This window comes from Bombina bombina, chromosome 10 (assembly GCF_027579735.1).
Source record: "Bombina bombina isolate aBomBom1 chromosome 10, aBomBom1.pri, whole genome shotgun sequence".
Lineage (NCBI taxonomy): Eukaryota > Metazoa > Chordata > Amphibia > Anura > Bombinatoridae > Bombina > Bombina bombina.
Genome location: NC_069508.1, coordinates 190,607,489 through 190,632,065, shown reverse-complemented (window position 1 = coordinate 190,632,065; position 24,577 = coordinate 190,607,489). Strand labels below are relative to the sequence as shown.

General features: G+C 39.9%; 1 protein-coding gene across 5 annotated transcripts in view; it reads left to right on the top strand.

The window, feature by feature from the left end:
• Positions 1 to 24,577, top strand: part of SZT2 (SZT2 subunit of KICSTOR complex) — a 482,374-nt gene that overhangs the window by 421,896 nt on the left and 35,901 nt on the right. For all 5 annotated transcript variants that reach the window (XM_053693604.1, XM_053693601.1, XM_053693602.1 and 2 more), the window contains one exon: positions 24,028 to 24,144. In XM_053693604.1, coding sequence (XP_053549579.1) covers positions 24,028 to 24,144 — 117 coding nt within the window. The remainder of the gene's footprint in view (positions 1 to 24,027; positions 24,145 to 24,577) is intronic.

The following is a 24,577-nucleotide window of genomic DNA, read 5'->3' as shown; positions in this document are numbered from 1 at the left end:
CTCTGGAAGAGACACTTGAATCAGCTCCATTAGATGAGATTACACACAAGCTTAAAGCCCTTAAGTTAGCTAACTCATTAATTTCAGATGCCGTAGTACATTTAACTAAACTTACGGCTAAGAATTCCGGATTCGCCATTCAGGCACGCAGAGCACTGTGGCTAAAATCCTGGTCAGCTGACGTTACTTCTAAATCTAAATTGCTTAATATACCTTTCAAAGGGCAGACCTTATTCGGGCCCGGGTTGAAAGAAATTATCGCTGACATTACAGGAGGTAAAGGCCATGCCCTGCCTCAAGACAGAGCCAAACCTAAGGCTAGACAGTCTAATTTTCGTTCCTTTCGTAATTTCAAAGCAGGAGCAGCATCAACTTCCTCTGCACCAAAACAGGAAGGAGCTGTTGCTCGCTACAGACAAGGCTGGAGACCTAACCAGTCCTGGAACAAGGGCAAGCAGGCCAGGAAACCTGCTGCTGCCCCTAAGACAGCATGAATCGAGGGCCCCCGATCCGGGAACGGATCTAGTGGGGGGCAGACTTTCTCTCTTCGCCCAGGCTTGGGCAAGAGATGTCCAGGATCCCTGGGCGTTAGAGATCATATCTCAGGGATACCTTCTAGACTTCAAATTCTCTCCCCCAAGAGGGAGATTTCATCTGTCAAGGTTGTCAACAAACCAAATAAAGAAAGAGGCGTTTCTACGCTACGTACAAGATCTTTTATTAATGGGAGTGATCCATCCGGTTCCGCGGTCGGCACAAGGACAAGGGTTTCACTCAAATCTGTTTGTGGTTCCCAAAAAAGAGGGAACTTTCAGGCCAATCTTGGATTTAAAGATCCTAAACAAATTCCTAAGAGTTCCATCGTTCAAAATGGAAACTATTCGGACAATTTTACCCATGATCCAAAAGGGTCAGTACATGACCACAGTGGATTTAAAGGATGCTTACCTTCACATACCGATTCACAAAGATCATTACCGGTATCTAAGGTTTGCCTTTCTAGACAGGCATTACCAGTTTGTAGCTCTTCCATTCGGATTGGCTACGGCTCCGAGAATCTTCACAAAGGTTCTGGGTGCTCTTCTGGCGGTACTAAGACCGCGAGGAATTGCGGTAGCTCCGTACCTAGACGACATTCTGATACAAGCTTCAAGCTTTCAAACTGCCAAGTCTCATACAGAGTTAGTACTGGCATTTCTAAGGTCGCATGGATGGAAGGTGAACGAAAAGAAGAGTTCTCTCTTTCCACTCACAAGAGTTCCCTTCTTGGGTACTCTTATAGATTCTGTAGAAATGAAGATTTACCTGACAGAAGACAGGTTAACAAAGCTTCAAAATGCATGCCGTGTCCTTCATTCCATTCAACACCCGTCAGTAGCTCAATGCATGGAGGTGATCGGCTTAATGGTAGCAGCAATGGACATAGTACCCTTTGCACGCCTACATCTCAGACCGCTGCAATTGTGCATGCTAAGTCAGTGGAATGGGGATTACTCAGACTTGTCCCCTACTCTGAATCTGGATCAAGAGACCAGAAATTCTCTTCTATGGTGGCTTTCTCGGCCACATCTGTCCAGGGGGATGCCATTCAGCAGGCCGGACTGGACAATTGTAACAACAGACGCCAGCCTACTAGGTTGGAGCGCTGTCTGGAATTCTCTGAAGGCTCAGGGACAATGGAATCAGGAGGAGAGTCTCCTACCAATAAACATTCTGGAATTGAGAGCAGTTCTCAATGCCCTTCTGGCTTGGCCCCAGTTAACAACTCGGGGGTTCATCAGGTTTCAGTCGGACAACATCACGACTGTAGCTTACATCAACCATCAGGGAGGGACAAGAAGCTCCCTAGCAATGATGGAAGTATCAAAGATAATTCGCTGGGCAGAGTCTCACTCTTGCCACCTGTCAGCAATCCACATCCCGGGAGTGGAGAACTGGGAGGCGGATTTCTTAAGTCGTCAGACTTTTCATCCGGGGGAGTGGGAACTTCATCCGGAGGTCTTTGCCCAAATACTTCGACGTTGGGGCAAACCAGAGATAGATCTCATGGCGTCTCGACAGAACGCCAAGCTTCCTCGTTACGGGTCCAGATCCAGGGATCCGGGACCGGTTCTGATAGATGCTTTGACAGCACCTTGGACCTTCGGGATGGCTTATGTGTTTCCACCCTTCCCGATGCTTCCTCGATTGATTGCCAGAATCAAACAGGAGAGAGCATCAGTGATTCTAATAGCGCCTGCATGGCCACGCAGGACTTGGTATGCAGATCTAGTGGACATGTCATCCTGTCCACCTTGGTCGCTACCTCTGAAACAGGACCTTCTGATCCAGGGTCCCTTCAAACATCAAAATCTAATTTCTCTGAAGCTGACTGCTTGGAAATTGAACGCTTGATTTTATCAAAACGTGGTTTTTCTGAGTCAGTTATTGATACCTTAATACAGGCTAGGAAGCCTGTTACCAGAAAGATTTACCATAAGATATGGCGCAAATACTTATATTGGTGCGAATCCAAGAGTTACTCATGGAGTAAGGTTAGGATTCCGAGGATATTGTCTTTTCTACAAGAAGGTTTAGAAAAGGGTTTATCCGCTAGTTCCTTAAAGGGACAGATTTCAGCTCTGTCCATTCTTTTACACAAACGTCTGTCAGAAGTTCCGGACGTTCAAGCTTTTTGTCAGGCTTTAGCTAGGATCAAGCCTGTGTTTAAAACTGTTGCTCCACCATGGAGTTTGAACTTAGTTCTTAATGTTTTACAGGGGGTTCCGTTTGAACCCCTTCATTCCATTGATATCAAGTTGTTATCTTGGAAAGTTCTGTTTTTAATGGCGATTTCCTCGGCTCGAAGAGTCTCTGAGTTATCTGCCTTACATTGTGATTCTCCTTATCTGATTTTTCATTCAGACAAGGTAGTTCTGCGTACTAAACCTGGGTTCCTACCTAAGGTGGTCACTAACAGGAATATCAATCAAGAGATTGTTGTTCCATCTTTGTGTCCTAATCCTTCTTCGAAAAAGGAACGTCTGCTACACAATCTAGATGTAGTCCGTGCCCTGAAATTTTATCTACAGGCAACTAAGGATTTTCGACAAACGTCTTCCCTGTTTGTCGTTTATTCTGGTCAGAGGAGAGGTCAAAAAGCTTCGGCTACCTCTCTCTCCTTTTGGCTTCGTAGCATAATACGGTTAGCCTATGAGACTGCTGGACAGCAGCCTCCTGAAAGAATTACAGCACATTCTACTAGAGCTGTGGCTTCCACTTGGGCCTTTAAGAATGAGGCTTCTGTTGAACAGATTTGCAAGGCTGCACCTTGGTCTTCTCTTCATACTTTTTCCAAATTTTACAAATTTGACACTTTTGCTTCTTCGGAGGCTGTTTTTGGGAGAAAGGTTCTTCAGGCAGTGGTTCCTTCTGTATAAAGAGCCTGCCTGTCCCTCCCGTCATCCGTGTACTTTAGCTTTGGTATTGGTATCCCATAAGTAATGGATGATCCGTGGACTGGATACACTTAACAAGAGAAAACATAATTTATGCTTACCTGATAAATTTATTTCTCTTGTAGTGTATCCAGTCCACGGCCCGCCCTGTCACTTTAAGGCAGGTAATTTTTCCATTAAACTACAATCACCACTGCACCCTATGGTTTTCCTTTCTTTGCATGTTTTCGGTCGAATGACTGGTAATGGCAGTTAGGGGAGGAGCTATATAGCAGCTCTGCTGGGTGAATCCTCTTGCACTTCCTGTTGGGGAGGAGTTAATATCCCATAAGTAATGGATGATCCGTGGACTGGATACACTACAAGAGAAATAAATTTATCAGGTAAGCATAAATTATGTTTTTTGATATCATTAGAATTGATGTCAGGTATATGTCTTTAGCTATTTTAGCTAGAAGAGCTTTATGGCTTAAATCTTGGAATGCTGATATGACTTCTAAGTCAACATTGCGATCTCTTTCTTTCCAAGGTAATAAATGATTTGGTTCTCAGTTGGATTCTATTATTTCAACTGTCACTGGGGGGGGAAGGGAGTTTTTTTGCCTCAGGATAAAAAAATCTAAGGGTAAATCTAGGGCTGCTAACCGTTTTCGTTCCTTTCGTCAGAATAAGGAACAGAAGCTTGACCCTTCCCCTAAAGGAATGGTTTCCAATTGGAAGCCTTCTCCAGTCTGGAATAAATCCAAGCCTTTTAAAAAATCTAAACCAGCCCCCAAGTACGCATGAAGGTGCGGCCCTCATTCCAGCACAGCTGGTAGGGGGCAGATTACGATTTTTCAAAGATGTTTGGATCAGTTCAATTCAAAATCATTGGATTCAGAACATTGTTTCTCAAGGGTACAGAATAGGTTTCAAGGTAAGACCGCCTGTGAGAAGGTTCTTTCTCTCACGCATTCCTATAAACCCAGTAAAGGCTCAGGCTTTTCTGAAATGTGTTTCAAACCTGGAGTCATCTGGGGTAATTGTGCCAGTTCCATATCTGGAACGGGGTCTGGGGTTTTATTCAAATCTGTTCATTGTACCAAAGAAAGAAAATTCTTTCAGACCAGTTCTGGATCTAAAAATTTTGAATCGTTATGTAAGGATACCAACATTCAAAATGGTGACTATAAGGACTATTAGGCCTTTTGTTCAGCAAGGGCATTATATGTCCACAATAGACTTACAGGATGCATATCTTCATATTCCAATTCATCCAGATCACTATCAGTTCCTGAGATTCTCTTTTCTAGACAAGCATTACCAGTTTGTTGCTCTTCCTTTTGGCCTAGCAACAGCTCCAAGGATCTTCTCAAAGGTTCTCGGTGCCCTTCTCTCTGTAATCAGAGAGGAGGGTATTGCGGTGTTTCCTTATTTGGACGATATCTTGGTACTTGCTCAGTCTTTACATTCTGCAGAATCCCACACAAATCAACTCGTGTTGTTTCTTCAAAAACATGGTTGGAGGATCAATTTACCAAAAAGTTCCTTGATTCCTCAGACAAGGGTAACCTTTTTGGGATTCCAAATAGATTCAGTATCCATGACTTTGTCTCTAACAGACAAAAGACGTCTGAAATTGGTTTCAGCTTGTCGGAACCTTCAGTCTCAGTCATTCCCTTCAGTAGCTATGTGCGTGGAGGTTTTAGGTCTCATGACTGCAGCATCGGACGCGATCCCCTTTGCTCGTTTTCACATGAGACCTCTTCAGCTTTTTATGCTGAACCTTTGGTGCAGGGATTATACAAAGATATCACAATTGATATCCTTAAATCCCAATACTCGATTATCTCTGACTTGGTGGTTAAATTACCACCGTTTAGTTCAAGGGGCCTCTTTTGTTCGTCCAACCTGGACTGTGATTTCAACAGATGCAAGTCTTTCAGGTTGGGGAGCTGTCTGGGGATCTCTGACAGCACAGAGGGTTTGGAAATCTCAAGAGGCGAGATTACCAATCAATATTTTGGAACTCTGTGTGATTTTCAGAGCTCTTCAGTTCTGGCTTCTTCTGAAGAGAGAATCGTTTATTTGTTTTCAGACAGACAATGTCACAACCGTGGCATATGTCAATCATCAAGGTGGGACTCGCAGTCCTCAGGCTATGAAAGAAGTATCTCGGATACTTGCATGGGCGGAACCCAGCTCCTGTCTAATCTCTGCAGTTCATATCCCAGGTATAGACAATTGGGAAGCGGATTATCTCAGTCACCAGACTTTACATCCGGGAGAATGGTCTCTTCACCCAGAGGTGTTTCTTCAGATTGTTCAGATATGGGGGCTTCTAGAAATAGATCTTATGGCTTCTCATCTAAACAGGAAACTTCCCAGGTATCTGTCCAGATCCAGGGATCCTCAGGCGGAAGCAGTGGATGCGTTGTCACTTCCTTGGAATTATCAACCTGCTTATATCTTTCCGCCTTTAGTTCTTCTTCCAAGAGTGATTTCCAAAATCATAATGGAACGTTTGTTTGTACTGCTGGTGGCTCCAGCATGGCCACACAGGTTTTGGTATGCGGATCTTGTTCGGATGTCCAGTTGCCAACCTTGGCCACTTCTGTTAAGGTCAGACCTTCTATCTCAAGGTCCGTTTTTCCATCAGGATCTCAAATCATTAAATTTGAAGGTATGGAGATTGAACGCTTAGTGCTTAGTCATAGAGGTTTCTCTGACTCAGTGATCAATACTATGTTGCAGGCTCGTAAATCTGTGTCTAGAAAGATTTATTACCGAGTTTGGAAGACTTACATTTCATGGTGTTCCTCTCATAAGTTCTCTTGGCATTCTTTTAGAATTCCTAGAATTTTACAGTTTCTTCAGGATGGTTTGGATAAAGGTTTTGTCCGCAAGTTCCTTGAAAGGACAAATCTCTGCTCTTTATGTTCTGTTTCACAGAAAAATTGCTAATCTTCCTGACATTCATTGTTTTGTACAGGCTTTGGTTCGTATCAAGCCTGTCATTAAGTCAATCTCTCCTCCTTGGAGTCTTAATTTGGTTTTGAGAGCTTTACAGGCTCCTCCGTTTGAGCCTATGCATTCTCTGGATATTAAGTTACTTTCTTGGAAAGTATTGTTTCTTTTGGCTATCTCTTCTGCTAGAAGAGTTTCTGAATTATCTGCTCTTTCTTTCATGTAATTAGCAAGAGTCCATGAGCTAGTGACGTATGGGATATACATTCCTACCAGGAGGGGCAAAATTTCCCAAACCTCAAAATGCCTATAAATACACCCCTCACCACACCCACAATTCAATTTTACAAACTTTTCCTCCCATTGAGGTGGTGAAGTAAGTTTGTGCTAGATTCCACGTTGATATGCGCTTTGCAGCAGGCTGGAGCCCGGTTTTCCTCTCAGAGTGCAGTGAATGTCAGAGGGATGTGAAGAGAGTATTGCCTATTTGAATACAATGGTCTTCCTCTAGGGGATCTATTTCATAGGTTCTCTGTTATCGGTCGTAGAGATTTCTTCTCCTACCTCCCTTTTCAGATCAACAATATACTCTTATATACCATTACCTCTACTGATTCTCGTTTCAGTACTGGTTTGGCTATCTACTATATGTAGATGAGTGTCCGGGGGTAAGTAAATCTTAATTTTTGTGACACTCTAAGCTATGGTTGGGCACTTTATATGTAAAGTTCTAAATATATGTCTTTAAACTTATATTTGCCATGATTCAGGATAATCAGTATTCCTTCATTCAGACTGTCCGTTTCATTATTTGGGATAATGCATATGAATAAATATTTTTTTCTTACCTTGAAAATTTTCAAATTGACTATTTTTCCCTGCAGGCTGTTAGGCTCGTGGGGGCAGAAAATGCTTCATTTTATTGCGTCATTTTTGGTGCAAAATGTTGTCATTTCCGGCATCGTAGTTGACGCCGGAAGTTGTTTGTAGTTACGTCATTTTTTTTGACACTTGTGTATTCAGACTTTTTTTGCGCCAAAAAATGTGGGCGTCGGTTTCAACGTCAGAGGATGTGGCGTCATACTTGGCGGCAAAAAATATGGGCGTTGTACTTGGCGCCAATAATGTGGGTGTTATTCTTGGCGCCAAAAAAATGTGGGCGTCACTCTTGTCTCCACCTTTTTTTCACATTATTTCAGTCTCTTTTTTCATTGCTTCTGGTTGCTAGAGGCTTGTTCATTTGGCATTTTTTCCCATTCCTGAAACTGTCATTTAAGGAATTTGATAATTTTGCTTTATATGTTGTTTTTTCTATTACATATTGCAAGATGTCTCAACCTGACCCTGGATCAGGATCTACTTCTGGAAAGACGTTGCCTGATGCTGGTTCTACCAAAGTTAAGTGCATTTGTTGTAAACTTTTGGTATCTGTTCCTCCGGCTGTAGTTTGTGATATCTGTCATGATAAACTTTCTAATGCAGATTGTATTTCCATTAGTAATAATCCATTACCTGTTGTTGTTCCTTCAACATCTAATGTTCAGGATGTCCCTGTTAATGTAAAAGAATTTGTTCCTAAATCTATTAGGAAGGCTCTGTCTGTTATACCTCCTTCCAGTAAACGTAAAAGGTCTTTTAAAACTTCTCATATTTCAGATGAATTTTTAAATGACCGCCATCATTCTGACTTATCTGTTTCTGATGAGGATCTATCTGGTTCAGAAAATTCTGCTTCAGATATTGACACTGATAAATCTTCATTTTTATTTAAGATGGAGTTTATTAGTTCTTTACTTAAAGAAGTATTAATTGCATTAGATATGGAGGAGTCTAGTCCTCTTGATACTAAATCTACTAAGCGTTTAAATTCGGTTTTCAAACCTCATGTAGTTATTCCAGAAGTTTTTCCAGTTCCTGATGCTATTTCAGAAGTAATTTCCAGGGAATGGAATAGTCTGGGTACTTCATTTACTCCTTCTCAAAGGTTTAAGAAATTGTACACTGTGCCATCTGATAGATTAGAGTTTTGGGAAAAAATCCCCAAAGTTGATGGGGCTATCTCTACTCTTGCTAAACGTACTACTATTCCTTCGGCGGATAGTACTTCCTTTAAGGATCCTTTAGATAGGAAGCTTGAATCCTTTCTAAGGAGAGCTTATTTATGTTCAGGTAATCTTCTTAGACCTGCTATTTCTTTGGCTGATGTTGCTGCAGCTTCCACTTTTTGGTTGGAGGCTTTAGCGCAACAAGTGTCAGACCATAATGCTTATAGCATTGTTAAACTTCTTCAACATGCTAATAACTTTATTTGTGATGCCATTTTTGATATCATTAGAATTGATGTCAGGTATATGCCTTTAGCTATTTTAGCTAGAAGAGCTTTATGGCTTAAATCTTGGAATGCAGATATGACTTCTAAGTCAACCTTGCTTTCTCTTTCTTTCCAAGGTAATAAATTATTTGGTTCACAGTTGGATTCTATTATTTCCACTGTAACTGGGGGGAAAGGAACCTTTTTGCCTCAGGACAAAAAATCTAAAGGTAAATTCAGGGCTGCTAATCGTTTTCGTTACTTTCGTCAGAATAAGGAACAGAAGCCTGACCCTTCCCCTAAAGGAACGCTTTCCGTTTGGAAACCTTCTCCAGTCTGGAATCAATCCAAGCCTTTTAGAAAGTCAAAACCAGCTCCAAAATCCGCATGAAGGTGCGGCCCTCATTCCAGCTCAGCTGGTAGGGGGCAGGTTACGATTTTTCAAAGATATTTGGATCAATTCGATTCACAGTCTTTGGATTCAGAACATTGTTTCACAAGGGTACAGAATAGGTTTCAAGGTAAGACCACCTGTGAGAAGATTTTTTCTCTCTCGCATTCCAGTAAACCCAGTAAAGGCTCAGGCATTTCTGAAATGTGTTTCAGATCTAGAGTTGGCTGGGGTAATTGTGCCAGTTCCAGTTCTGGAACGGGGTCTGGGGTTTTACTCAAATCTATTCATTGTACCAAAGAAGGAGAATTCCTTCAGACCAGTTCTGGATCTAAAAATATTGAATCGTTATGTAAGGATACCAACATTCAAAATGGTGACTATAAGGACTATTCTGCCTTTTGTACAGCAAGGGCATTATATGTCCACAATAGATTTACAGGATGCATATCTTCATATTCCAATTAATCCAGATCACTATCAGTTTCTGAGATTCTCTTTTCTAGACAAGCATTACCAGTTTGTTGCCCTTCCGTTTGGCCTAGCAACAGCTCCAAGGATCTTTTCAAAGGTTCTCGGTGCCCTTCTCTCTGTAATCAGAGAACAGGGTATTGCGGTATTTCCTTATTTGGACGATATCTTGGTACTTGCTCAGTCTTTACATTCTGCAGAATCTCATACGAATCAACTTGTGTCGTTTCTTCAAAGACATGGTTGGAGGATCAATTTACCAAAGAGTTCTTTGATTCCTCAGACAAAGGTAACCTTTTTGGGCTTTCAAATAGATTCAGTGTCCATGACTTTGTCTCTAACAGAAAAGAGACGTCTGAAGTTGGTTTCAGCCTGTCGAAACCTTCAGTCTCAATCGTTCCCTTCGGTAGCTTTGTGCATGGAAATTCTAGATCTCATGACTGCTGCATTGGACGCGATCCCCTTTGCAGGGATTATACAAAGATATCACAAATAATATCCTTAAATCCCAATGTTCGATCTTCTCTGACTTGGTGGTTGAATCACCATTGTCTAATTCAAGGGGCCTCTTTTGTTCGTCCAACCTGGACTGTGATCTCAACAGTTGCGAGTCTTTCAGGTTGGGGAGCTGTATGGGGATCTCTGACTGCGCAGGGGGTTTGGGAATCTCAGGAGGCGAGATTACCAATCAACATTTTGGAACTCTGCGATTTTCAGAGCTCTTCAGTTCTGGCCTCTTCTGAAGAGAGAATCGTTTATTTGTTTTCAGACAGACAATGTCACAATCGTGGCGTATGTCAATCATCAAGGTGGGACTCACAGTCCTCTAGCTATGAAAGAAGTATCTCAGATACTTGTATGGGCGGAATCCAGCTCCTGTCTAATCTCTGCGGTTCACATCCCAGGTGTAGACAATTGGGAAGCGGATTATCTCAGTCGCCAGACGTTACATCCGGGCGAATGGTCTCTTCACCCAGAGGTATTTCTTCAGATTGTTCAAATCTGGGGACTTCCAGAAATAGATCTGATGGCCTCTCATCTAAACAAGAAACTTCCCAGGTATCTGTCCAGATCCAGGGATCCTCAGGCGGAAGCAGTGGACGTGTTGTCACTTCCTTGGAATTATCATCCTGCCTATTTCTCCTACATTGGTGTGTCTGGTCCACGGCTTCATCCTTACTTGTGGGATATTCTCTTCCCCTACAGGAAATGGCAAAGAGAGCACACAGCAAAAGCTGTCCATATAGCCCCCCCCTCTGGCTCCGCCCCCCAGTCATTCTCTTTGCCGCTCTGAACAAGTAGCATCTCCACGGGGATGGTAAAGAGTTTGTGGTGTTAGTTGTAGTTTTATTTCTTCTATCAAGAGTTTGTTATTTTAAAATAGTGCCGGTTTGTACTATTTACTCTACAACAGAAAGTGATGAAGATTTCTGTTAAAAGAGGAGTATGATTTTAGCACCAGTAACTAAAATCCATTGCTGTTCCCACGCAGGACTGTTGAAACCAGAGAACTTCAGTTGGGGGGAACAGTTTGCAGACTTATCTGCTTCAGGTATGACCAGTCTCTTTTCTAACAAGACCCAGTAATGCTAGAAGACTGTCAGTTTTCCCTTATGGGACCGGTAAGCCATTTTCTTAGACTCAGTAACAGAATTAAGGCTTATAAATTGGGCTCTATGCTGGTTGACACTATTGTGGGCTAAATCGATTAGTTTTTTATCATATTATATGACAATTGGAGTGTTTTGTGAACTTTGAAACACTTTTGGGAACGTTTATTTGCGCCTGGCAGTTGTTTAGACACCTAATCTAGTCAGAAAGGCCCCTTCACTCTGGTATGCAGAGGGAGGAGGCCTCATTTTCGCGCCTCAGTTGCGCAGTTACTTCCAGAGGCAGTGCATGCAGCTTCATGTGAGAGGGTCCTGTGGCTGAGAAAAGGACTCAGGGAGGCTTAATTCTGTGGTGAATCACCCCTAAGGAAGGTAAAAGCTGCAGCAAAGTCTGTGGCAGGGATTGTAGTGTGTTTAAAACCGGTAAATTGAACTATTAGAAACTTGAAATTTGGTGTGCAATACTTTCAAAGCATTAAGACACTGGGGTGTAAATTTCAGAAAGATCGGATATTTCTTTGATAGTTTTTTGAACATTCAGAAATAAAGTGTGCTCTTTTTATTATTTAAAGAGACAGTAACGGTTTTGTTTAAAATTGTTTTTATTGCATTAATAGCCTGCCTAAATCTGTCTAACATGTCTGTACCTTCAGATAGCATATGTTCTGTGTGTATGGAGGCCAAGGTGGCAAATTGTGCCATGGCGTCCAAACAAAGTAAGGACAGTACTGTCACATTTAATAAGGTTGCCCAAGATGATTCTTCTAATGAAGGTAGTGGGGATAGTTCATCATCCTCTCCTTCTGTGTCAACACCAGTTTTGCCCGCGCAGGCGATACCTAGTACATCTAGCGTGCCAATGCTTGTTACTATGCAGCAATTAACAGCAGTAATGGATAATTCTATAGCAGCTCTCTTATCCAAACTGCCAGCATTTCCCAGAAAGCGTGATTGCTCAGTTTTAAATACAGAGGATGAGCAAGTAGGCGCTGACGATAATTTATCTGTTATACCCTCACATCAATCTGAGTTGGCAGTGAGGGAGGGTCTGTCTGAGGGAGAAATTTCTGATTCAGGAAAAATTTCTCAGCAGGCAGAACCAGATATCGTGGCATTTAAATTTAAGCTAGAACATCTCCGCGCCCTGCTTAAGGAGGTGCTAGCTACTCTTGATGATTGTGATTCTTTGGTAATTCCAGAGAAGTTGTGCAAAATGGACAAATTCTTAGAGGTCCCAGTGCACGCTGATGCTTTTCCGATACCCAAGAGGGTCGCGGACATAGTGACTAAGGAGTGGGAGAAGCCAGGTGTACCTTTTGTTCCACCTCCTATATTTAAGAAAATGTTCCCCATTGTCGACCCCAGAAGGGACGCATGGCAAACGGTCCCTAAGGTAGAGGGGGCAGTTTCAACGTTAGCAAAGTGCACAACTATTCCTATAGAGGACAGTTGCGCTTTCAAAGATCCTATGGATAAAAAATTGGAAGGATTGCTTAAAAAGATTTTTGTTCAGCAAGGTTTCCTTCTTCAACCAATTTCGTGCATTATTCCTGTCACCACGGCGGCGTCTTTTTGGTTCGAGGAACTAGAAAGTTCGCTCCAAAAGGAGACTCCATATGATGAAGTCATGGACAGAATTCACGCACTAAAGTTGGCTAATTCCTTTATTTTGGATGCCGCTTTTCAATTGGCAAAATTAGCGGCGAAAAACTCAGGTTTTGCAATAGTGCCGCGCAGGGCGCTTTGGCTAAAATCTTGGTCGGCGGATGTGTCGTCCAAAACAAAATTACTTAATATTCCTTTCAAGGGTAAGACCCTTTTCGGGCCAGAATTGAAGGAGATTATTTCAGACATCACTGGGGGAAAGGGCCATGCCCTCCCACAGGATAGGCCTTTCAAGGCTAAGAACAAATCTAATTTTCGTTCCTTTCGCAATTTCAGGAACGGACCGGCTTCTAACTCTGCAGCCTCTAGACAAGAGGGTAACGCTTCCCAGCCTAAACCAGCATGGAAACCATTGCAAGGCTGGAACAAGGGTAAACAGGCCAAGAAGCCTGCTGCTGCTATCAAGACAGCATGAAAGGGTAGCCCCCGATCCGGGACCGGATCTAGTAGGGGCAGACTTTCTCTCTTTGCTCAGGCTTGGGCAAGAGATTTTCCGGATCCTTGGGCACTAGAAATAGTCTCTCAGGGGTATCTTCTAGAGTTCAAGGAACTTCCTCCAAGGGGAAGGTTCCACATGTCTCGCTTATCTTCAGACCAGATAAAGAGACAGGCATTCTTACATTGCGTAGGAGACCTATTAAAAATGGGAGTGATAAACCCAGTTCCAACAGCGGAACAAGTTCTGGGTTTTTATTCAAACCTGTTTGTAGTTCCCAAAAAAGAGGGAACTTTCAGGCCAATTCTGGATTTAAAAATTCTAAACAAATTCCTCAGTTCCATCATTCAAAATGGAAACCATTCGGACGATTTTACCAACAATCCAGGAGGGTCAATATATGACTACCGTGGACTTAATGGATGCGTACCTGCATATTCCTATCCACAAAGATCATCATCAGTTCCTGAGGTTCGCCTTTATGGACAAACATTACCAGTTCGTGGCTCTTCCGTTCGGTTTAGCCACTGCTCCCAAAATTTTCACAAAGGTGCTAGGGTCCCTTCTAGCGGTCCTAAGGCCGAGGGGCATTGCTGTAGCACCTTACCTAGACGACATTCTAATCCAAGCGTCGTCCCTTTCCAAAGCAAGGGCTCATACAGACATTGTTTTAGCCTTTCTCAGGTCTCACGGGTGGAAGGTGAACATAGAAAAGAGTTCCCTGTCCCCGTCCACAAGGGTTCCTTTTCTGGGAACAATAATAGATTCTGTGGAAATGAAGATTTTTCTGACAAAGGTCAGAAAGTTAAAGCTTCTAAACGCTTGTCGAGTTCTTCAATCTATTCCTCAGCCTTCCATAGCTCAGTGCATGGAAGTAATAGGACTAATGGTTGCAGCAATGGACGTGGTTCCTTTTGCTCGAATTCATTTAAGACCATTGCAACTGTGCATGCTCAAACAGTGGAATGGGGATTATGCAGACTTGTCTCCCCAGATTCAAGTAGACCAGGTAACCAGAGACTCACTCCTCTGGTGGTTGACTCAGGATCACCTGTCTCAGGGAATGAGTTTCCGCAGACCAGAGTGGGTCATTGTCACGACCGACGCCAGTCTCTTAGGCTGGGGCGCGGTCTGGGACTCTCTGAAAGCTCAGGCTCTATGGTCTCGGGAAGAGTCTCTTCTCCCGATAAACATTTTGGAACTGAGAGCGATATTCAATGCGCTTCTGGCTTGGCCTCAACTAGCGAAGGCCAGATTCATAAGATTTCAGTCGGACAACATGACGACTGTAGCGTACATCAATCATCAGGGGGGAACAAAGAGTTCCTTGGCGATGAGAGAGGTATCCAAGATCATCAAATGGTCGGAGGATCACTCCTGCCATCTATCTGCAATTCACATCCCAGAAGTAGACAACTGGGAGGCGGATTATTTGAGTCGGCAGACTTTCCATCCGGGGGAGTGGGAACTTCACCCGGAGGTCTTTGCCCAGTTAACTCAACTATGGGGCACTCCAGATATGGATCTGATGGCGTCTCGTCAGAACTCCAAGGTTCCTCGCTACGGGTCCAGATCCAGGGATCCCAAGGCGACACTAGTGGATGCATTGGTGGCGCCCTGGTCGTTCAATCTGGCTTATGTGTTTCCACCGTTTCCTCTCCTTCCCAGGCTTGTAGCCAGGATCAAACAGGAGAAGGCCTCAGTGATTCTAATAGCTCCTGCATGGCCACGCAGGACTTGGTATGCAGACCTGGTGAATATGTCATCGGCTCCACCATGGAAGCTACCTTTGAGGCAGGATCTTCTAGTACAAGGTCCATTCGAACATCCAAATCTAGTCTCTCCGCAACTGACTGCTTGGAAATTGAATGCTTGATTCTATCTAAGCGTGGGTTTTCAGATTCGGTTATAGATACTCTGGTTCAAGCCAGAAAACCTGTGACTAGGAAAATTTACCATAAGATATGGCAAAAATATATCCGTTGGTGCGAATCCAAGGGATTCTCTTGGAGTAAAATTAAAATTCCTAGGATACTTTCCTTTCTCCAAGAGGGTTTGGATAAAGGTTTGTCAGCTAGTTCTTTAAAAGGACACAAACGTCTGGCAGCCGTGTCAGATGTACAGGCATTTGTACAGGCGTTAGTCAGAATCAAGCCTGTCTACAGACCTATAACTCCTCCATGGAGTCTAAACTTAGTTCTTTCAGTTCTTCAAGGGGTTCCGTTTGAACCCTTACATTCCATAGATATTAAGTTACTATCTTGGAAAGTTCTGTTTTTGGTTGCTATTTCTTCTGCTAGAAGAGTTTCTGAATTGTCTGCTTTGCAGTGTACTTCACCCTATCTGGTATTCCATACAGATAAGGTAGTTGTACGTACCAAGCCTGGTTTTCTTCCAAAAGTGGTTTCCAACAGGAATATTAACCAGGAAATAGTTGTTCCTTCTTTGTGTCCGAATCCAGTTTCGAAGAAGGAACGTTTGTTACACAACCTAGATCTGGTCCGTGCTTTAAAATTCTATTTAGAAGCAACAAAGGATTTCAGACAGACATCATCCTTGTTTGTCGTTTATTCTGGTAAGAGGAGAGGGCAGAAAGCTACTGCTACCTCTCTTTCCTTTTGGCTGAAAAGCATCATCCGATTGGCTTATGAGACTGCCGGACGGCAGCCTCCTGAACAAATTACAGCTCACTCTACTAGAGCTGTGGTTTCCACATGGGCCATCAAGAACGAGGCTTCTGTTGAACAGATCTGTAAGGCAGCAACTTGGTCTTCTCTGCATACTTTTGCCAAATTTTACAAATTCGATACTTATGCTTCTTCGGAGGCTGTTTTTGGGAGAAAGGTTTTGCAAGCTGTGGTGCCTTCCGTTTAGGTTACCTGACTTGTTCCCTCCCTTCATCCGTGTCCTAAAGCTTTGGTATTGGTTCCCACAAGTAAGGATGAAGCCGTGGACCGGACACACCAATGTAGGAGAAAACAGAATTTATGTTTACCTGATAAATTTCTTTCTCCTACGGTGTGTCCGGTCCACGGCCCGCCCTGGCTTTTAGTCAGGTTTAAAATTTTTATTTCTGTACACTACAGTCATCACGGCACCCTATAGTTTCTCCTTTTCTCCTAACCGTCGGTCGAATGACTGGGGGGCGGAGCCAGAGGGGGGGCTATATGGACAGCTTTTGCTGTGTGCTCTCTTTGCCATTTCCTGTAGGGGAAGAGAATATCCCGCAAGTAAGGATGAAGCCGTGGACCGGACACACCGTAGGAGAAAGAAATTTATCAGGAAAACATAAATTCTGTTATCTTTCCGCCTCTAGTTCTTCTTCCAAAGGTGATTTCCAAAATTCTAATGGAATGTTCGTTTGTACTGCTGGTGGCTCCAGCATGGCCTCACAGGTTTTGGTATGCGGATCTCATTCGGATGGCCAGTTGCCAACCTTGGACACTTCCGTTAAGACCAGACCTTCTATCTCAAGGCCCATTTTTCCATCAGGATCTCAAATCATTAAATTTGAAGGTATGGAAATTGAACGCTTGATTCTTAGTCATAGAGGTTTCTCTGACTCAGTAATTAATACTATGTTACAGGCTCGTAAATCTGTGTCTAGGAAGATTTATTATCGAGTCTGGAAGACTTAGATTTCTTGGTGTTCTTCTCATAAATTCTCCTGGCATTCTTTTAGAATTCCTAGAATTTTACAGTTTCTTCAGGATGGTTTGGATAAAGGTTTGTCTGCAAGATCCTTGAAATGACAAATCTTCTCTTTCTGTTCTTTTTCACAGAAAGATTGCTAATCTTCCTGATATTCATTGTTTTGTACAGTCTTTGGTTCGTATCAAACCTGTCATTAAGTCAATCTCTCCTCCTTGGAGTCTTAATTTGGTTCTGAGGGCTTTACAAGCTCCTCCGTTTGAACCTATGCATTCTCTGGATATTAAATTACTTTCTTGGAAAGTTTTGTTCCTTTTGGCCATCTCTTCTGCTAGAAGAGTTTCTGAGTTATCTGCTCTTTCTTTTGAATCTCCTTTTCTGATTTTTCATCAGGATAAGGCGGTGTTGCGGACTTCATTTCAATTTTTACCTAAGGTTGTGAATTCTAACAACATTAGTAGAGAAATTGTTGTCCCTTCATTGTGTCCGAATCCTAAGAATTCTCTGGAGAAATCTTTACATTCTTTGGATGTAGTAAGAGCTTTAAAATATTATGTTGAAGCTACTAATGATTTTAGAAAGACTTCTAGTCTATTTGTTATCTTTTCTGGTTCCAGGAAAGGTCAGAAAGCTTCTGCCATTTCTTTGGCGTCTTGGTTAAAGTCTTTGATTCATCATGCTTATGTGGAGTCGGGTAAATCCCCGCCTCAAAGGATTACGGCTCATTCTACTAGGTCAGTTTCTACTTCCTGGGCTTTTAAGAATGAAACTTCTGTTGATCAGATTTGCAAAGCAGCAACTTGGTCTTCTTTGCATACTTTTACTAAATTCTACCATTTTGATGTTTTCTCTTCTTCTGAAGCAGTTTTTGGTAGAAAAGTACTCCAGGCAGCTGTTTCAGTTTGATTCTTCTGCTTATAATTTCAGTTTTTTTCATTATTAAGATTAAAACTTTTGATTTGGGTTGTGGATTATTTTTCAGTGGAATTGGCTGTCTTTATTTTATCCCTCCCTCTCTAGTGACTCTTGCGTGGAAGTACCACATCTTGGGTATCTGCTATCCCATACGTCACTAGCTCATGGACTCTTGCTAATTACATGAAAGAAAACATAATTTATGTAAGAACTTACCTGATAAATTCATTTCTTTCATATTAGCAAGAGTCCATGAGGCCCACCATTTTGTGGTGGTTATGATTTTTTTGTATAAAGCACAATTATTCCAATTCCTTATTTTGATGCTTTCGCTCCTTTCTTATCACCCCACTTCTTGGCTATTCGTTAAACTGAATTGTGGGTGTGGTGGGGGGTGTATTTATAGGCATTTTGAGGTTTGGGAAACTTTGCCCCTCCTGGTAGGAATGTATATCCCATACGTCACTAGCTCATGGACTCTTGCCAATATGAAAGAAATGAATTTATCAGGTAAGTTCTTACATAAATTATGTTTTTATATGAAAAACAAAACAGGGAGTTAAGCTTAAGAGTGTTTTCGTGTCAGCAGAACTATATGGCATTTGTTTTTTTAAGAATTTTATACATTTGCAATAGCACTAGAATGCAGCACCTACTCCTGCCATATAGTGCTCCAGCCATGCGGTCACTACCTACCTAGGTATCTCTTCAACAAAGAATACCAAGTGAACAAAGCAAATCTGATAATAAAAGTAAATTGCAAAGTTTTTTTAGAATTGTGTACGGTCTGAATCATGAAGAACAAAAATTGTTTATTGTCCCTTTAAAAATGTGCAATAATCAGTAGAAGGCTGTTGTATGAATGAGTTTGTTTATTGTCCCGTTTGTCACATTATAAGCAATAATCAGTAAAAAGCTGTTGTATTAATGAGTTTGTTTATCGTCCCATTTGTCACATTATAAGCAATAATCTGTAAAAAGCTGTTGTATGAATGAGTTTGTTTATTGTCCCGTTTGTCACATTATAAGCAATAATCAGTAGAAGGCTGTTGTATGAATGAGTTTGTTTATTGTCCCGTTTGTCACATTATAAGCAATAATCAGTAAAAAGCTGTTGTATGAATGAGTTTGTTTATTGTCCCGTTTGTCACATTATAAGCAATAATCAGTAAAAAGCTGTTGTATGAATGAGTTTGTTTATTGTCCCGTTTGTCACATTATAAGCAATAATCAGTAAAAAGCTGTTGTATGAATGAGTTTGTTTATTGTCCCGTTTGTCACATTATAAGCAATAATCAGTAAAAGGCTTTTGTATTAATGAGTTTGTTTATTGTCCCGTTTGTCACATTATAAGCAATAATCAGTAAAAAGCTGTTGTATGAATGAGTTTGTTTATTGTCCCGTTTGTCACATTATAAGCAATAATCAGTAAAAAGCTGTTGTATGAATGAGTTTGTTTATTGTCCAGTTTGTCACATTATAAGCAATAATCAGTAGAAGGCTGTTGTATGAATGAGTTTGTTTATTGTCCCGTTTGTCACATTATAAGCAATAATCAGTAAAAATCTGTTGTATGAATGAGTTTGTTTATTGTCCAGTTTGTCACATTATAAGCAATAATCAGTAAAAAGCTGTTGTATGAATGAGTTTGTTTATTGTCCCGTTTGTCACATTATAAGCAATAATCAGTAAAAAGCTATTGTATGAATGAGTTTGTTTATTGTCCTGTTTGTCACATTATAAGCAATAATCAGTAAAAAGCTGTTGTATGAATGAGTTTGTTTATTGTCCCGTTTGTCACATTATAAGCAATAATCAGTAAAAAGCTGTTGTATGAATGAGTTTGTTTATTGTCCCGTTTGTCACATTATAAGCAATAATCAGTAAAAAGCTGTTGTATGAATGAGTTTGTTTATTGTCCCGTTTGTCACATTATAAGCAATAATCAGTAAAAAGCTGTTGTATTAATGAGTTTGTTTATTGTCCCGTTTGTCACATTATAAGCAATAATCAGTAAAAAGCTGTTGTATTAATGAGTTTGTTTATTGTCCCGTTTGTCACATTATAAGCAATAATCAGTAGAAGGCTGTTGTATGAATGAGTTTGTTTATTGTCCCGTTTGTCACATTATAAGCAATAATCAGTAGAAGGCTGTTGTATGAATGAGTTTGTTTATTGTCCCGTTTGTCACATTATAAGCAATAATCAGTAAAAAGCTGTTGTATGAATGAGTTTGTTTATTGTCCCGTTTGTCACATTATAAGCAATAATCAGTAAAAAGCTGTTGTATGAATGAGTTTGTTTATTGTCCCGTTTGTCACATTATAAGCAATAATCAGTAAAAAGCTGTTGTATGAATGAGTTTGTTTATTGTCCCGTTTGTCACATTATAAGCAATAATCAGTAAAAAGCTGTTGTATGAATGAGTTTGTTTATTGTCCCGTTTGTCACATTATAAGCAATAATCAGTAAAAGGCTGTTGTATGAATGAGTTTGTTTATTGTCCCGTTTGTCACATTATAAGCAATAATCAGTAGAAGGCTGTTGTATGAATGAGTTTGTTTATTGTCCCGTTTGTCACATTATAAGCAATAATCAGTAAAAAGCTGTTGTATGAATGAGTTTGTTTATTGTCCCGTTTGTCACATTATAAGCAATAATCAGTAAAAAGCTGTTGTATGAATGAGTTTGTTTATTGTCCCGTTTGTCACATTATAAGCAATAATCAGTAAAAAGCTGTTGTATGAATAAGTTTGTTTATTGTCCCGTTTGTCACATTATAAGCAATAATCAGTAAAAAGCTGTTGTATGAATGAGTTTGTTTATTGTCCCGTTTGTCACATTATAAGCAATAATCAGTAAAAAGCTGTTGTATGAATGAGTTTGTTTATTGTCCCGTTTGTCACATTATAAGCAATAATCAGTAAAAAGCTGTTGTATGAATGAGTTTGTTTATTGTCCCTTTTGTCACATTATAAGCAATAATCAGTAGAAGGCTGTTGTATGAATGAGTTTGTTTATTGTCCCGTTTGTCACATTATAAGCAATAATCAGTAAAAAGCTATTGCATGAATGAGTTTGTTTATTGTCCCGTTTGTCACATTATAAGCAATAATCAGTAAAAAGCTGTTGTATGAATGAGTTTGTTTATTGTCCCGTTTGTCACATTATAAGCAATAATCAGTAAAAGGCTGTTGTATGAATGAGTTTGTTTATTGTCCCGTTTGTCACATTATAAGCAATAATCAGTAAAAGCTGTTGTATGAATGAGTTTGTTTATTGTCCCGTTTGTCACATTATAAGCAATAATCAGTAAAAAGCTGTTGTATGAATGAGTTTGTTTATTGTCCCGTTTGTCACATTATAAGCAATAATCAGTAAAAGGCTTTTGTAGTAATGAGTTTGTTTATTGTCCCGTTTGTCACATTATAAGCAATAATCAGTAAAAAGCTGTTGTATAAATGAGTTTGTTTATTGTCCCGTTTGTCACATTATAAGCAATAATCAGTAAAAAGCTATTGTATGAATGAGTTTGTTTATTGTCCCGTTTGTCACATTATAAGCAATAATCAGTAAAAGGCTGTTGTATGAATGAGTTTGTTTATTGTCCCGTTTGTCACATTATAAGCAATAATCAGTAAAAAGCTGTTGTATGAATGAGTTTGTTTATTGTCCCGTTTGTCACATTATAAGCAATAATCAGTAGAAGGCTGTTGTATGAATGAGTTTGTTTATCGTCCCGTTTGTCACATTATAAGCAATAATCAGTAAAAAGCTGTTGTATGAATGAGTTTGTTTATTGTCCCGTTTGTCACATTATAAGCAATAATCAGTAAAAAGCTGTTGTATGAATGAGTTTGTTTATTGTCCCGTTTGTCACATTATAAGCAATAATCAGTAAAAAGCTGTTGTATGAATGAGTTTGTTTATTGTCCCGTTTGTCACATTAAAAGCAATAATCAGTAGAAGGCTGTTGTATGAATGAGTTTGTTTATTGTCCCGTTTGTCACATTATAAGCAATAATCAGTAAAAAGCTGTTGTATGAATGAGTTTGTTTATTGTCCCGTTTGTCACATTATAAGCAATAATCAGTAAAAGCTGTTGTATGAATGAGTTTGTTTATTGTCCCGTTTGTCACATTATAAGCAATAATCAGTAGAAGGCTGTTTTATGAATGAGTTTGTTTATTGTCCCGTTTGTCACATTATAAGCAATAATCAGTAAAAAGCTGTTGTATGAATGAGTTTGTTTATTGTCCCGTTTGTCACATTATAAGCAATAATCAGTAAAAAGCTATTGTATAAATGAGTTTGTTTATTGTCCCGTTTGTCACATTATAAGCAATAAAAGGCTGTTGTATGAATGAGTTTGTTTATTGTCCCGTTTGTCACATTATAAGCAATAATCAGTAAAAAGCTGTTGTATGAATGAGTTTGTTTATTGTCCCGTTTGTCACATTATAAGCAATAATCAGTAGAAGGCTGTTGTATGAATGAGTTTGTTTATTGTCCCGTTTGTCACATTATAAGCAATAATCAGTAAAAAGCTGTTGTATGAATGTTTGTTTATTGTCCCGTTTGTCACATTATAAGCAATAATCAGTAAAAAGCTGTTGTATGAATGAGTTTGTTTATTGTCCCGTTTGTCACATTATAAGCAATAATCAGTAAAAAGCTGTTGTATGAATGAGTTTGTTTATTGTCCCGTTTGTCACATTATAAGCAATAATCAGTAGAAGGCTGTTGTATGAATGAGTTTGTTTATTGTCCCGTTTGTCACATTATAAGCAATAATCAGTAAAAAGCTGTTGTATTAATGAGTTTGTTTATTGTCCCGTTTGTCACATTATAAGCAATAATCAGTAAAAAGCTGTTGTATGAATGAGTTTGTTTATTGTCCCGTTTGTCACATTATAAGCAATAATCAGTAAATGGCTGTTGTATGAATGAGTTTGTTTATTGTCCCGTTTGTCACATTATAAGCAATAATCAGTAAAAGCTGTTGTATGAATGAGTTTGTTTATTGTCCCGTTTGTCACATTATAAGCAATAATCAGTAAAAGGCTTTTGTAGTAATGAGTTTGTTTATTGTCCCGTTTGTCACATTATAAGCAATAATCAGTAAAAAGCTGTTGTATAAATGAGTTTGTTTATTGTCCCGTTTGTCACATTATAAGCAATAATCAGTAAAAAGCTATTGTATGAATGAGTTTGTTTATTGTCCCGTTTGTCACATTATAAGCAATAAAAGGCTGTTGTATGAGTTTGTTTATTGTCCCGTTTGTCACATTATAAGCAATAATCAGTAAAAAGCTGTTGTATGAATGAGTTTGTTTATTGTCCCGTTTGTCACATTATAAGCAATAATCAGTAGAAGGCTGTTGTATGAATGAGTTTGTTTATTGTCCCGTTTGTCACATTATAAGCAATAATCAGTAAAAAGCTGTTGTATGAATGTTTGTTTATTGTCCCGTTTGTCACATTATAAGCAATAATCAGTAAAAAGCTGTTGTATGAATGAGTTTGTTTATTGTCCCGTTTGTCACATTATAAGCAATAATCAGTAAAAAGCTGTTGTATGAATGAGTTTGTTTATTGTCCCGTTTGTCACATTATAAGCAATAATCAGTAGAAGGCTGTTGTATGAATGAGTTTGTTTATTGTCCCGTTTGTCACATTATAAGCAATAATCAGTAAAAAGCTGTTGTATTAATGAGTTTGTTTATTGTCCCGTTTGTCACATTATAAGCAATAATCAGTAAAAAGCTGTTGTATGAATGAGTTTGTTTATTGTCCCGTTTGTCACATTATAAGCAATAATCAGTAAAAAGCTGTTGTATGAATGAGTTTGTTTATTGTCCCGTTTGTCACATTATAAGCAATAATCAGTAGAAGGCTGTTGTATGATTGAGTTTGTTTATTGTCCCGTTTGTCACATTATAAGCAATAATCAGTAAAAGGCTGTTGTATGAATGAGTTTGTTTATTGTCCCGTTTGTCACATTATAAGCAATAATCAGTAAAAGGCTGTTGTATGAATGAGTTTGTTTATTGTCCCGTTTGTCACATTATAAGCAATAATCAGTAAAAAGCTGTTGTATGAATGAGTTTGTTTATTGTAGGCGGATTCCGCTGGATTTGTGCATAAGCTCTTCTAACATTCCCTCTCTCTCTCTCTCTCTCTCTCTCTGTTAGGATTTTCTCCTGTCCATGAGCGTCCAGTGGTATCAGAGTCTTATCAAGGTGTTGCTCAGCAGATTCCCGCAGAGCTGCCGACATTTCAACAGCCCAGACAGTGGCACCCAGTACCTGGTAACTAAGTACCCTATACAAGTATCCCTTAGCGGTTATCTATACAAACAAGGTTAATTAACATAAATGCATTTCAGTTTTTAATTGAAGCATTTTTGTAATATATCTGTATTAGCAAAAATGCTTCTAATAAAAGCTATAGCTGTTTCAAAAATGTATTAAGTATTCACTGTGCACTAGCATTTTAAACAGAGCACTTGCTCAGAGAGCCTAAGGTGCTTTTTATAGTATGGTAATAACTCAATTTGGTAATTGCTGACATGATACAAGACCCACTGATGCTCTGAGCAGCTGCAGTATTTAAAAAGCTGGTGCACTGAGAATATCTAGCTATGCTTCACATGCAATGCAGAGAAAAATGTTAACACTAAAACAGTGATAAGTTTTACTAATACATGCATATTGCAGATATGTTTCTATTCAAAGATGTAAT